At 33.8% G+C, this 12,956-nt stretch overlaps 1 protein-coding gene across 1 annotated transcript; it reads right to left on the reverse strand.

Moving 5' to 3' along the window:
- Positions 1-1,154: 1,154 nt before the first annotated feature.
- On the reverse strand, positions 1,155-12,697 carry LOC123717994. The gene is made up of 16 exons (XM_045674328.1): positions 12,009-12,697; positions 11,118-11,299; positions 10,632-10,747; positions 10,125-10,240; positions 9,517-9,633; positions 8,940-9,059; positions 8,312-8,427; positions 7,165-7,347; positions 6,503-6,622; positions 6,073-6,210; positions 5,373-5,485; positions 4,795-4,915; positions 4,353-4,443; positions 4,020-4,096; positions 2,967-3,026; positions 1,155-2,459 (listed from the first exon to the last, which is right to left on the reverse strand). Exons 1-16 carry the CDS (start codon positions 12,247-12,249, stop codon positions 2,346-2,348), a joined length of 2,025 nt encoding a protein of 674 aa, XP_045530284.1. The 5' UTR covers positions 12,250-12,697; the 3' UTR covers positions 1,155-2,345.
- Between the last annotated feature and the right edge of the window lie 259 nt (positions 12,698-12,956).

Genomic DNA, 12,956 nt, shown 5'->3' on the forward strand with positions numbered 1-12,956 from the left:
TATGTCTAAATTGACCGGACTATTGTAAACAAGTTTCACTTCAAAAAGAAAACTAAAATTACATTAAATAAAAGACAACTTAAAATTTAAAAAAAATCTAAATTGTTACTACCTTCAAAAAAATCCAAGTTTTCCCGCCTCTCTAAATATTTCCTCACACACTCTTTAGTAAGGTGAAAAATGTCAACATATTCATAATTTGCGTAATAGTTAGATAAAACCTGAAAAAACAGCGAATTACGGAGATAATTCGTGTTCGTTCGATGCTCCTCGAATAATTGCGAATATATTGTCGCATAATATATTAAGCGAATGATCAGATACCTGAGGCCAAGACCTAAAGGTCGAAGCGCTACCTTTTTAAGGGTAAGAACCTAAGTATGACTACCGCGTGTCAAATACATCAAAAAAATGCTTTTAACAACTCAATTCCTTCCAATAACAAAACGCCCGTTTTGTATATAAGTTCGCAAGTATAAGAGTTCACAATATCCGTAGCGCTGCAACGCAACCACAGAATCGTAAATGACACACCTGATGTTAAGTGATAACGCCGTCAAGAACACTAAATGTCCAAGGGCTCGCGAGTGCGTTGCCGACCATTTGGTGCGCTCTTTTCTTGAAGGACCCTAAGTCGATTGGTTCGAAAATACTTTAATAATAACAGGTTGTTGAAGAGTCTTCTTAAAACTCTCTTGAGAACTCTTTAAAAAATTATAGGCCAAGGGTTAGTTGACTTTGTGTAAAATCATAAATTCAATTACGCGTAGGCGTCAGATTGTTGACAGTATTTTCTATAGTAAACTCTCAAATTCATGAACTACAGATAATAAATAGTTATCTAGACCAGAGACAACACAATGTTACTGGCAGATAAAAACCGTAATGTTCCAAATGACATATGACCTGCTTTGTAGTTGTTAATTTTTTGAAGTCTCTCACATTAACATGTATTTTTGCACTACTTGCCTATCTTATGTAATTTAATACATTTTTATTTTTTCTTTACTCACAGTGGTTGCCTGGAAGAGATCGCTGGAAAGCGATAAGGCCGCCAGTTGCCCTGCATTTGATTTAATTATGTTCAATTTTTTTTTATTTTCTGTGGTGTAACGAAGTGTTAATAAATAAATAAAAAATAATCTTAGAAATAAAATAACTTTTATTTTAAACACATTTTATTATTACATTGTCTATTTTATAACAAAATTACAACTTTTCGTGCTTTACAGCAGTTAACTATAATACCAGAACATTGCATTGATCCAGGAGGACCCCCAGGAGTCGCAGACCCGACGAGCGTCACGATAGTGTCCACGAAAATGAATAAATACAACGCAACAAAATATTTTTAATTAAAATAAGTGATCATTAATTTATTAGTTGTAAAATTAAAGTTCATTTTTGACGTGACAACGTCTAATAATAGATTCCCGTTGCGCTTGTTGTCCCGTTGCGATTATTGTCCCGTTGCGATTATTGTCCCGTTACGCTTATTGTACGCTTGCGCCGCTTGTATCTCTCTTCTGTTCGAAGACAATAATTTCATCAATGTTTTCTTATGACGTTGTCATGTTAAACTATCGTACGTAAACCGTGTTTAAAAAAATTTATTTATTAATTAATTAACTTAGTTATTTCATTTTAATTGGTGTTAAACAAAATGGTAAATTTATCAAACTTGAATATGATAGAAATGTAGGGGGTCCACCGGAACCGGAAAAAATATGGTATATGAGAAACGAAATAGATTTTAATTGATTTAAGTTTGGACATACGTTGCCGGCCTTTCCTTTTTCTATTTCTTACAACTAATAGAAAATATAAATAATAATCTAGGTAATATTTACACCTTATAACCTGTTTAATTTATTTATCAAGAACACAATTTAACTAAAACGATATTATTTATACATTTAAAAAATATTACAGATCTAAGTAGATAAACATTTATATACAATGGGTACACCAATTATTAATAATACGACGTCAGTTGTTTGTGTACGGCGACGTCAGCGTACTTGTGTGTACGTCGACGTCACAACGTACTCGTACGTCGAGGTATTCTTATGACGTAATGTTACTTTACCGTCTCCGTACATTTACAATGTATGACGTAAGAGACGGTCCAACCAACATTTAAACAAACGCAACCGCTCGCAATATCAACTAAATTCATAACTATGGGTACACCACTAACATGGCTGTCGTATTGTTACGTCATTTACGACAACGTTAGTAAGGCAAACGACGATGACGTCATTTAGCGTTGTGACGTCACCCAACGAAGCATCTCGACTCGTCCGACGTCATTTAGTGACGTGACATTCCTAGTTGTGACGTCATCATTGGTGTATAGCGTGGTGTGGTGTGAGCACAGCGCCCCCCGCCGGGAGGACTGACGTGATCACCGGAGCGGCTCCACCCACGTTGTTGACCCCACCACCGCAGAATATCACCTGTAATAACATATATTTAGTTAATAACTAATACACATTAATGATGAAATCGTCACTATAATGATAATAATTATTATTTATTTAAACAGACAATCATATCATACGACATTGTCTTAAATATTATATACGCAATACACCAACAGCTCACAAGGATAATGGTATGTATGTGGTAGGTGTAAGTAATATTTAAGATAAGTCTCACGTCAGTAAGTAGTTCGTAAGAAAGTTAGGGATACGATGTGAACAGGTAATGTTTGTACAGAAGAAATTTAAACGAAGATAGAGAAGGAGCTAAGAGAATAGGGACGAGAAGTGAATTCCATAACTGCAGAGACCTTAAAGGAATCGCCAAAATAGGAGGAGTTATGAGATGAGATTTCAAGGATTTAGTTAGCGGATCCGACAGACGTCCTGTACACACGTACACAAATTTAATCAAAATCTGTCCAGCCGTTTAGGAGTTTAATAACGAACACACGCACAAAAGATTTATATATATATATTCACCTGTGAGACTGGCGTGGCCGCTTGTCCGGGCGTGGCTAACACATATTGTTGTTGTCTGACCTGAAATTATTTAAATTCGACTTTTAAAACCATCTTGATAAATGGGCAAATACTGAAAATAGAAAATATTAATGATTAAATCAGATCATCGAGTGATTCTCCAATCATCAGCTATGAGGTGCCAAATGCGTGGGCCATACGCTCCGGAGGAATCCAAATCACATTGCCAAGCAAGCCCTCGACAACCTGACAACGAAGCATCATCATCAGCATCATCATACAACCCACGGCTTTGGAAGGTTTCAAAAATACAATATACAACAATTGAGCTGCCATGGAGTAAAATACTTGCTGATACTGCAAAGTGAGGCAAATCGTCAAGTGAAATTAAAGCTGCCGAGGAAGGATCAGACTGGTTTTCTACGCTGGATGTCCTCTTTCCCACTTTGGGGACATAGTGAGTCAAATAGATCATCAAATGCCAAAATCTTAATATGAGTCTATTTACAGTATGTCAAGAAGGTATAAGGTAAAGTCTCTGTAGTAGAAACACTGTGCCCGAATCATTCGAGTTATTGTTACAGACTTAGATATTATTTATTAATGTATTAATTTCAGTAAATAATCTTGATTTATATAACGAAAAATATTTTTATTACGTACTCGACTTGACGTTTTGATGACGTAAACGTACTTTTGTCAGATTTTTACAAGGCAAAATTATTCAAATTCCTTAAAAAAATTAAGTTTAACGATTTTTAAGTAAGTATAAGTTTAAGAATAAAATCATTTTTATTGAATTATCACTATTTTCCATGAGCACAAAGGAGTGAATCTTCGGACGCATTGGCCAATCAAGTGGAAGCGAGATATATGTAGCGCAAGTGTACTGAGCCTAACAGGACAGTAATCGTCACGGGACAGTGAGCGTATCGGGACAATCAGCGTAACAGGACAATAAGCCTTGGAGACACACGGGGCATTATTTTCAATAGCTATTTAAGGTATATTTTAAATATACTTTAAGATAAAAAATATTAGCTTCAAACTTACGGGATGTATTTGTTGATGCTGCGTCGTCCGCGTTGAATCACTCTCAACAACCACTTGTTCCATATATGTCCCACTCGCTGTAAATTTTTTTCAGTAACAACGTATGATATACATAATTTACAATTGTACGACATATACACAATATAAGCAATACATAAAAAAAATTAATTTAATAAAAAAAAAAATTATTAATTTTTTTTTTTACCATTTTTGACTTTACAATTTTTAGTATAAACTCTAGTTTGTGGTCAGAGCCATTTCTAAAAAAGCACTGGATTCAAAAGATCTTTATAAAAATATACTATTTAGTCGAACACTGATAAAAATGCTTACCTGTGGTAGTAGGTGTGTTGTTGGCACTATCGCATCCGAATAGACAATGCTGGACCGTCCAACGCGGTTCGAACGGTATATGGGTTTTCACCTAGAACAAAAAATATTATTAAAAAAAAAATCCTTTAATATTGGCTGTAGACTTATGCCTGAGGTCATAGGTTCGAACCCCGGCCAATTAGAAAAATCGGGACTACCTACCTTGTTACTGGATTTCGGCTTGTCAATTATTTATGGGACCCTGAATATTATTTAAGTTGCAGAAAATTATTTCTTTTTATTTATATTGAGGAAAAATAACGCTAATTCAAATGGTTTTGTGCTGAAAAGGATAAAATGACCATGGTGTCAAGTTCAATAGCCGAGAAGGTCACGTCCTTATAGCCGATAGCCTTTGCTCGTGGGCAAAACAACAGCTCAAAAATGAATAATTAAAAATTACCTTGAGTTCGGTCGTGAGCATGAGAATATGTCTGCACGGGAGACGAAAGACCTTGCTGAAGAGACAGGAACACTCCTGGGTCGAGGTTCCGTATTTGCAAATGGCGGCATTACTGTGGCGTCTGTGGATAATTGTATTTTTTTTATTCGATTGACATACAATGTCGATGAAATTTACAGAAATTTAATTTAAATTTTTAGTATTGTTTTAAATATGTCATGAACCTATGAGCTATAACCAATTTTTTTAAAAATAAATTGATATAAGCTGTTCCTTAGAAACATGATTGCATTGTCATTTGAAATTAACCATAACTATAGCTAGGTTAAATTAGTTTAGGGTGCATGGTCATCGTAAACTATTCAATTGCAGTGTCACTCAAAATTAATTATAAAAGTCGCCTAATTCACAAATGCATAGTTGTTTTTTTCATTTTCGAGACTGATCACTGTATACTTCCCGCAAGTCAAATCCAAAAATCGTTCTTAGCGCTGCTTATTCTGAGTGCATTAAAATACAAAAACTACTACTGAATTATAATAATCGTGTTTTAATCCGGTAGATAATGTATGGCTCACCTGCCACCCCTCTCATCCAGACACTTTTGGGCGAGCTTCGTCTGATGGCTCATCAAATTGTACGCATATTGCGTTATCGTATCCGTCGGCGATTGCTTCAATGTTTCTGTATCCTGAAATTTTTTAAAATCAATATAAATTTCGCGCTTTCCTCACTTCTTCATTTCGCTTTGTCTGTGGTTTGTTCTCGCCCTCTACTCTGTGGCATTTCGATTTACAAATATTATCTTCTATATTATTTATAGCAAATTACATTTATAAGTGAATTTTATGTATTTTTTTAAATTAACTAAAATAAACGTATGTGTGAGAATTAGACTGATCAAACATTTAAAGAAAACACTTTTTTGACGAATTTAAACGGTATAATTATAAACTTATAATTATTTTACATAATTTTAAATTTTCCCGACGTTTCGCGTGCTTTAGTCTTCAGTCAGCGTGCGAGGTCACGGTGACTGAAGACAAAAGGTGTACAAAGGAAAATTGTATTATCTGTATTTATTTACCCGGAATTGTATCAACTGAAAGATGAAGGGTTTTTGCAGAAATGACTCATCTGACTGTAGATATATGGACATCCTCGCATTTCTGGACATGTTTAATAGTTATATGATAATGAAAATTTTGAAATAAAAACTAAAAAATAAATGTTTTAAAGTGACCATGCATTATTTTTCAATGACATTTAACAACTCACCCGCAACCTATTAAGCGCGAACGTCCTCCTCTCTTCCTCCAGTTGGTTAGCGACATTAAAGAAGAGAGATACAAAATCATCTGGCTGCATGAAGCTTCGTATGAGACTGCTAAATTTACCAACGAGACGTTCTAAGCCCTGAAATATACCAATATGAATAGTTATTGCCTGCTGCATCGACCCAACACTCATGTATCCTCCATCCTTCAAGGGATATGGATCAAGCGAATGTTAAATGCGCATAGAAACTCCAATGGTCAACAGGCGGGGATCGAACACACAATCTCAGAGTTGAGAGTCGCAGGGCCACTGATAAATTTAAGTATATTTAGGGTATATGCCTATGTTCAATATTTTTCCACGGCTTTTTAAATTCGTTTTAATATTGTAATCATTAAATACAAAAAATCCAACATAATAAAAGAATTACCTTATGCAATATATTAGTGTAGTTATCCTGTTCCAGCCAAGCGTCCAATTTGGTGATGGGTTCACCGGGTCGGTTGAAGAGCTCACCGGCATTGGTGCCAATTATTCCTCGCTTTAGGACCTGGAACATTAATTTATAATGATGAGACTTGATAACTATTGAGGTTAAACTTTAACTTTAGCTTTTAGACGTCAGGCAATCGTTGCATACATTTACAAACATTTAAAAAAATATATTTATCAAAATTAGATAAATTTACATTTCCATGTCCATATGTTTACATTGTATATTTGGGACAAATGGAGTTCTCCAATTCACTTAGCCCCCAAATGACATTTGCCAGCAGCGGCCCAGAGACGACTGCTGTACTCCTTAAGCTTGATAATGGTTAAGAAGCTGTTCTGGTGTGCCGAATTGTTGGACTTTTGCCATAATACCAAGTAAATTTCCTGCATCCTGGGTATAGATGCCGGCGAACAGGATGATCAGCTATAACATAAGCTATTTCCAAAGAAACACCCCGGAAGGTTGGATTGAATCCGAAAACATAATTTATCAATTTGTTACACCAGTGTCTGGTAGTGCATAATTGTTATTTGTATTGACTCACCCATGTGTATCATAACTATTGATTAATCAAAACATTTGCGAAAACACCTCACCTGAAGCTGCGCTGGAGTGTGTTCCCCTCGCAGCAAAGCCAGGGCATATATCTTACACCTAGCCGCCACATCCTCAGCCGCCAGCTGAATCTCATCCGAAGCTGACACCAGCTTCCCAAGGGCTCTGGACGCTTGCCAGACAGAACACGACACATGGGATGATGGAAAAGCAGCGCGAACCGACTGGAATAAATGAAATACTATTTGCAGCATTATAATAATAAAAAAAATTAAAATTTATTTTTACTTTTTAATTTCATTTTTTTTCTTTCGTCACGGCATTACACCGGAGTGGCTGCACCGATATCGTTAATAATTTTTTGTTGTGTTTGTCAGGAAAAGGTTCTTGTGAAAGAAAAAAAATAAGAAAATTGCGCGAAAATTTTGAAAATTTAAGTAAACTTAACTACCATATTAAGTAATCCTGACTTTTGTTACGATAGCAATTTTTTTTTTCATTCAAACTTTTTTGATGTCTAACCTTATGGCGTTTGACATAACATTGACAGAATGCGCGCTGCAAATATCGTCAAAAAGGATGTAAGAAAAATGAATATCGTTTACAATAAATGCTTTGATATTCTACATATAAAAGAAATTCCAGTGCATTAATCTTGAAAATCCATGTGGGAATACCAACAAAACTATTTATATACGCGCCAGAAAAACAAACAAAGAAGGTTGTATATCATTAAGACGGGACAATGTCTGACGGGCTAGTTATTTATAATATTTGAAAAGATTTTAAGAATTTTTATTAAATTATTATAAAAGAATCAATACAAATTATTTAATTTTGTAAACTGGCTTTAAAAATTGAAATTAATTTTACAATTTCAAAAACCCGCCAGTCCCTGTGACTTACCACAGGGTTGTTCAAGTATTACATAACCACTATAGGGATTTGAAGGGGAGGAGGAGGTCTTTGGTTTTTTATTTGGTGATTACGTCACCAGTTATTAGGTACTTTTTTTTAATTGTCTATGCTTAATGCTCTATAATAATTGAATACGTGTATGTTCTATTATTATTGAGAGCTTTGCTGACAAGAGGGGGGGGGGGATTAATTGCAGTAAATCTGCTTACGTCATACTTGAACGGCCCTTGCTTGTCAACAAATTTAATTTTTTTTATTTAATTTTTTTACCTGTTGGTTCTTAGTAGGGTCACATACGACACACCTCACTTGCCTCCAGGCGGGATTACAGGACTTGAAAGTTTCCAACAGCCAGGTTAGGTCTTCACCAATTAATGTTGATATACCTGAAAGTCCTTTTTTGGTTACAAAAGATAAATATAGCCAAGAATCTAGAGACTATAGACCTGTACTGTATAATCTGTGCAGGTGTTCACCAAGTCGTACAGGTCTTTATATCTTACACATATTTAAGTCTTGCAGGTCTTATAGGTCTTTGGCAGTTTCAAGGATCCTCCCTTTGACTGGCATGCTGTATAATTTGCTTATTAGTATATTCCTGTCTAACTGGAAGTATGGTGAACAGTTCCTCCAATCTAAAGGAAGGATGGTGAACAGTCAAAACACTGCCTGGACCGTTTTTTTTTTGGATGGGAGCTCGGGAGTGTCTTAGCGAGCGTAACTCGACCAGAATGGTCCCGATGGACCTGACCTAACCGCCGGCTTTCATCTGATTAGCTCCGCGGGCTTTTAGGTTAGTGTCTCTAAGGTCGAGAAGGTATATATATATATGCTCAGCTGGAAATACTTCACTAGCGCGTTATACGGTATGACGTCATCGCAGTGATTTGTTACTTACCACCACTGACAATGACGGATTTGCCATTTCCATCTTCAGCCAAGAATAATGTCACATTATGCCGAATACTGGGATTCCCCGTCCCACCAACCATTGGTATTGCCGTGTTGAATTCGATTCCTGAAAATATTTAACAAACTTTATTAATTATTAAAATGTCAGCATCTCCAAACAAGCCATAGTTGTATTTTAAGAGTACATATCAGTCAGGTAACTAAGCTGGACTTAAAAAATATAGTAAATATAGAATGAATTAGTGACTTGAAGTGTAAATAAATGATGAACGAAAGAAGAATAATGGAATGAATTAGTGAGTTAATTAATTAGTGACTTAACGAATGATGAACGAAACAAGAATAATGGAATGAATTAGTGAGTGAATTAATTAGTGACTTAACGAATGATGAACGAAAGAAGAATAATGGAATGAATTAGTGAGTGAATTAATTAGTGACTTAACGAATGATGAACGAAACAAGAATAATGGAATGAATTAGTGAGTGAATTTATAAGTGAATAAACGAATGATGAACGAAACAAGAACAAAGGATGAATGAAGAATAAATGATTAACTCACCTGTCTCGATGCATAGAAATTGCGGCACCGCATTGAATGCCAATTGCATATTGGGCGTCGTGAAGTACACACATTGAATGCAACCCGATTGCGAATGGAGGAGTTTCACACCCGCATCTGTATTATTTAGTCATTCATCATAACATATAAATTTAATTTAAAAAAAAACTTCAATACAAGTCAATATTTATCTGCTATATCATATATATATATATATATCTCATAAACTACTGAACCAAATTTGATGAAACTTGGACTAAATAATTTGATTCATGTCAATATCAATAAGTTTCCAAGAAGTTTGCGGATAAACGTAAATGCATTACGAACTTTAGCACACATGCATGGAGACCTTTAGTATAGTCAAATACTACTTTCTTGAAGTCAGTTAAAATAATTTTGAATAGTGTTATTTAAAATAATAATCTAGGGTTGTGTATGTTTATCAAATTACTAGCTGTAAATTATTTTTAAATATAGGTCAAATACTCAGAGACAACATAGCAGTCTATAGTTTTGAAATTTTTGAGCTTATTCATTACATACATACATACAGACAAATAAATTTATATTAATCATATTAACATTTTTTTATCAAAATCAATTACCATAATTTAGTTGAAGCTTCCGAACAACAAAGTCATATTTCTGGTTTAACCAGCGTACTGCACCGCTGCCTGTTGCTATTAATTGTGACTCTGTTGTTATCACTTGTGAGTCTGACCTGAAAATATCATTCAATACTTTAAATATTATTTATACTAGTCCAAAACCAGTACAAGCTTTTTTGAAAAGACGAAAAAGATGTCAATGCTGAGAGTTGGTTACAAAGGCATATATATTTTTTCTTAATTTTGTAACCAAATAGTTTCAATTAGTATGCAATGACACTGGCTACTTATTATAAATACATTTTTTGAAATTGTATTTCAAAGAGATTTCATTGCTATCCTTGAACATTAGTATAACAAACAATGTTTCATTTTGATGAAGTGATTTCAACCACTAAACCCTTCATCGGTCACTTTCTTCTCTTGACCTATTTAAATGAAACAACCCCTTACAGTCAATAGTATGTGTATTTGTGTCGCAAATATCTTACTAGCAATACATACCTCTCAGCAACTTCTGGATTTTCAATAATGGCAACTTCATACTCATGGTTCTCCACTTGGTTATTGCTATTCATCTCAAACTGTTGGAATGTGTTGCTTGATTCTTCCACATGTGCCTGAAACACCAATTATTAAATTGAATACTTGAAAACAAATATTAAAAGACAGTCACCAAAAAAATAACTGTTGATAAAATCTTTGGTTTCATAATGTGGTCTCCAAACAATACTATAACCAACTTTCAATTGTTGTCCAGGTAAGATCAAATAGGAATTTTAAAAATTTGAAAGATAAGACATATTAAACAATCAAAGAAATATGTAGTCATTTTAAAAATAATTACTGTAGACATTTATTCAGCAGATCACATAATAGTTTATTAATATAATAGTTCTGTAAATATTAACTTTATGGCTCCATACATTAAAAGCTACTTTATTTTTGAACAGGTATAAAAACAGTTACCAAGATAAGAAATGTACTCACATTATTAACCTCTGCTGCATTTTGAACAAATGAGGTACCCCCTTCCTCTTCTGGCTCTCCCTTTACATCATAAATGGTCTCCGCCATAACAATACGACCAGATGAATCCACTGTCCACATTCCGCCAAAGGAGAAATTAGATGGATTTCCATTCTGCTCATACAGTATAACTGTATTTGGGCCTGAAGAATATTGATTATAAAAATAATAATTTGTTCTCCATAGATTGGATTAGAGGTTTAAAGGATAGATAGATATAAAGTCATATACTTCCTTAAATCAGATTAGCTCCATGTTACAATGTAGCAGGTTTCATAAACTACTGGTAGATTTAAGTAGTTAAGGTTAAAAATTATAGGTATATAATTATTAAGGTACAATCAATGTTTATTTAGGTTTTTTTGCTATATACTGTAATTAATAAACACTTTAAATATCAATTTCATCATACTGATATTCTAATATGTCCATAAGATGGTAAGGAGAACTGCAATTAGTTGAAAGCAACTAGTAGTTAGAGAATACCTTAGGGAAGTAATATTTTTTGCTAGGTATTTTTTATTGTTCCTAAACAATATTAAATTAAAATTTTACCATTATAATACCAAAAAGTATATATAATATAAGTGTGACATCCTATTTATTTAATGTGTGTGTATTTTAAGTGAACAAAACAAATTCAGTTAATTGGTTTTCTTATACCTCTAATCTTAAACAACCAAAAATAAAATATTGATTTTAATATCCAGTGGTATAGTTACACCAAAGACCATCATTTATTGCAATCAAATTAGGAAAATTTACTAATTAATTAAATACGAAATTGGAATAATAAATTTAGTAACAAACAGTACAGTAAAGAAATATGATATTCGAACATTAAATACATACCAAGCTGCACTGGCTCTCCCTTCATGTTGACGAAAACTGGTTGTTCAAAGTTGCCTTCTACTAACTGCCCAGTATGCACTATCTGCTGCCCTTGCTCTACAGGAACCTCCACGACCTGATTAACCACTTCTACCTTTTTATCATCTTCAGCTTTGACCAAAACTTTACTCTTCTTTTCACCCTCCACCGGCTCATCACTTTTTCTCTTGATAACAGTTTTTTTCTTATTTTTCTTGTCCATTTTAAGTTGTTCACTATTACACTGACACAAACACGATACTGTAAGTTTTTATCTAGTAAAATAAGTATTAAAGATTACGCCTCGCCCTATTTCCGTCATTGTACATTTTACTTGAGAAAAAAGCAAGTTAACTTATTTTAAAATACTATTTATTTTATTTAAAACAAAAAAACACAAAATTTCGTTGAGTCCGTTAATTACTATTTATTGTTTTGATAACGATAAAATGAGAAAATCCTGTGCGAAAAGGACAACTCACAAAGACGCCATTTGTAATTTGCCGAATAGCTTCGTGAAATCAGAGAAAGGGTCCCGAATGCGGTGGCCGCAATATTGTGTTGACAAAAGATTAAAATATGAACATTTTCTTCATACAATTTATTAACTTAATTAGACAATAGAGAAACATTTACTTCCATATGAAGTGGTAATTCATAAAACTATATTTAAGAAATCTGTCTCGTTTCATCATAACGTAAGCAACAGTTGGACAGAAAGAGACAAACGAATACTTTATTCAAAACAATTTAACGTAACATCAGTTTTTTTTAAGTAATACTCCCAATCATTATTCGCAAAAAAAACTAGCTTTACCGATTATTACAATTACATGTAACAGCAATTTTGGTTGGTATTAATCTGTTTAATCTTTTAGATAAACATCTGTATGTACATAGTCGGTAGTCAAATATTATCAATATAAAGTG

The sequence above is a fragment of the Pieris brassicae genome, chromosome 14 (genome assembly GCF_905147105.1).
Source record: "Pieris brassicae chromosome 14, ilPieBrab1.1, whole genome shotgun sequence".
Classification (NCBI taxonomy): domain Eukaryota; kingdom Metazoa; phylum Arthropoda; class Insecta; order Lepidoptera; family Pieridae; genus Pieris; species Pieris brassicae.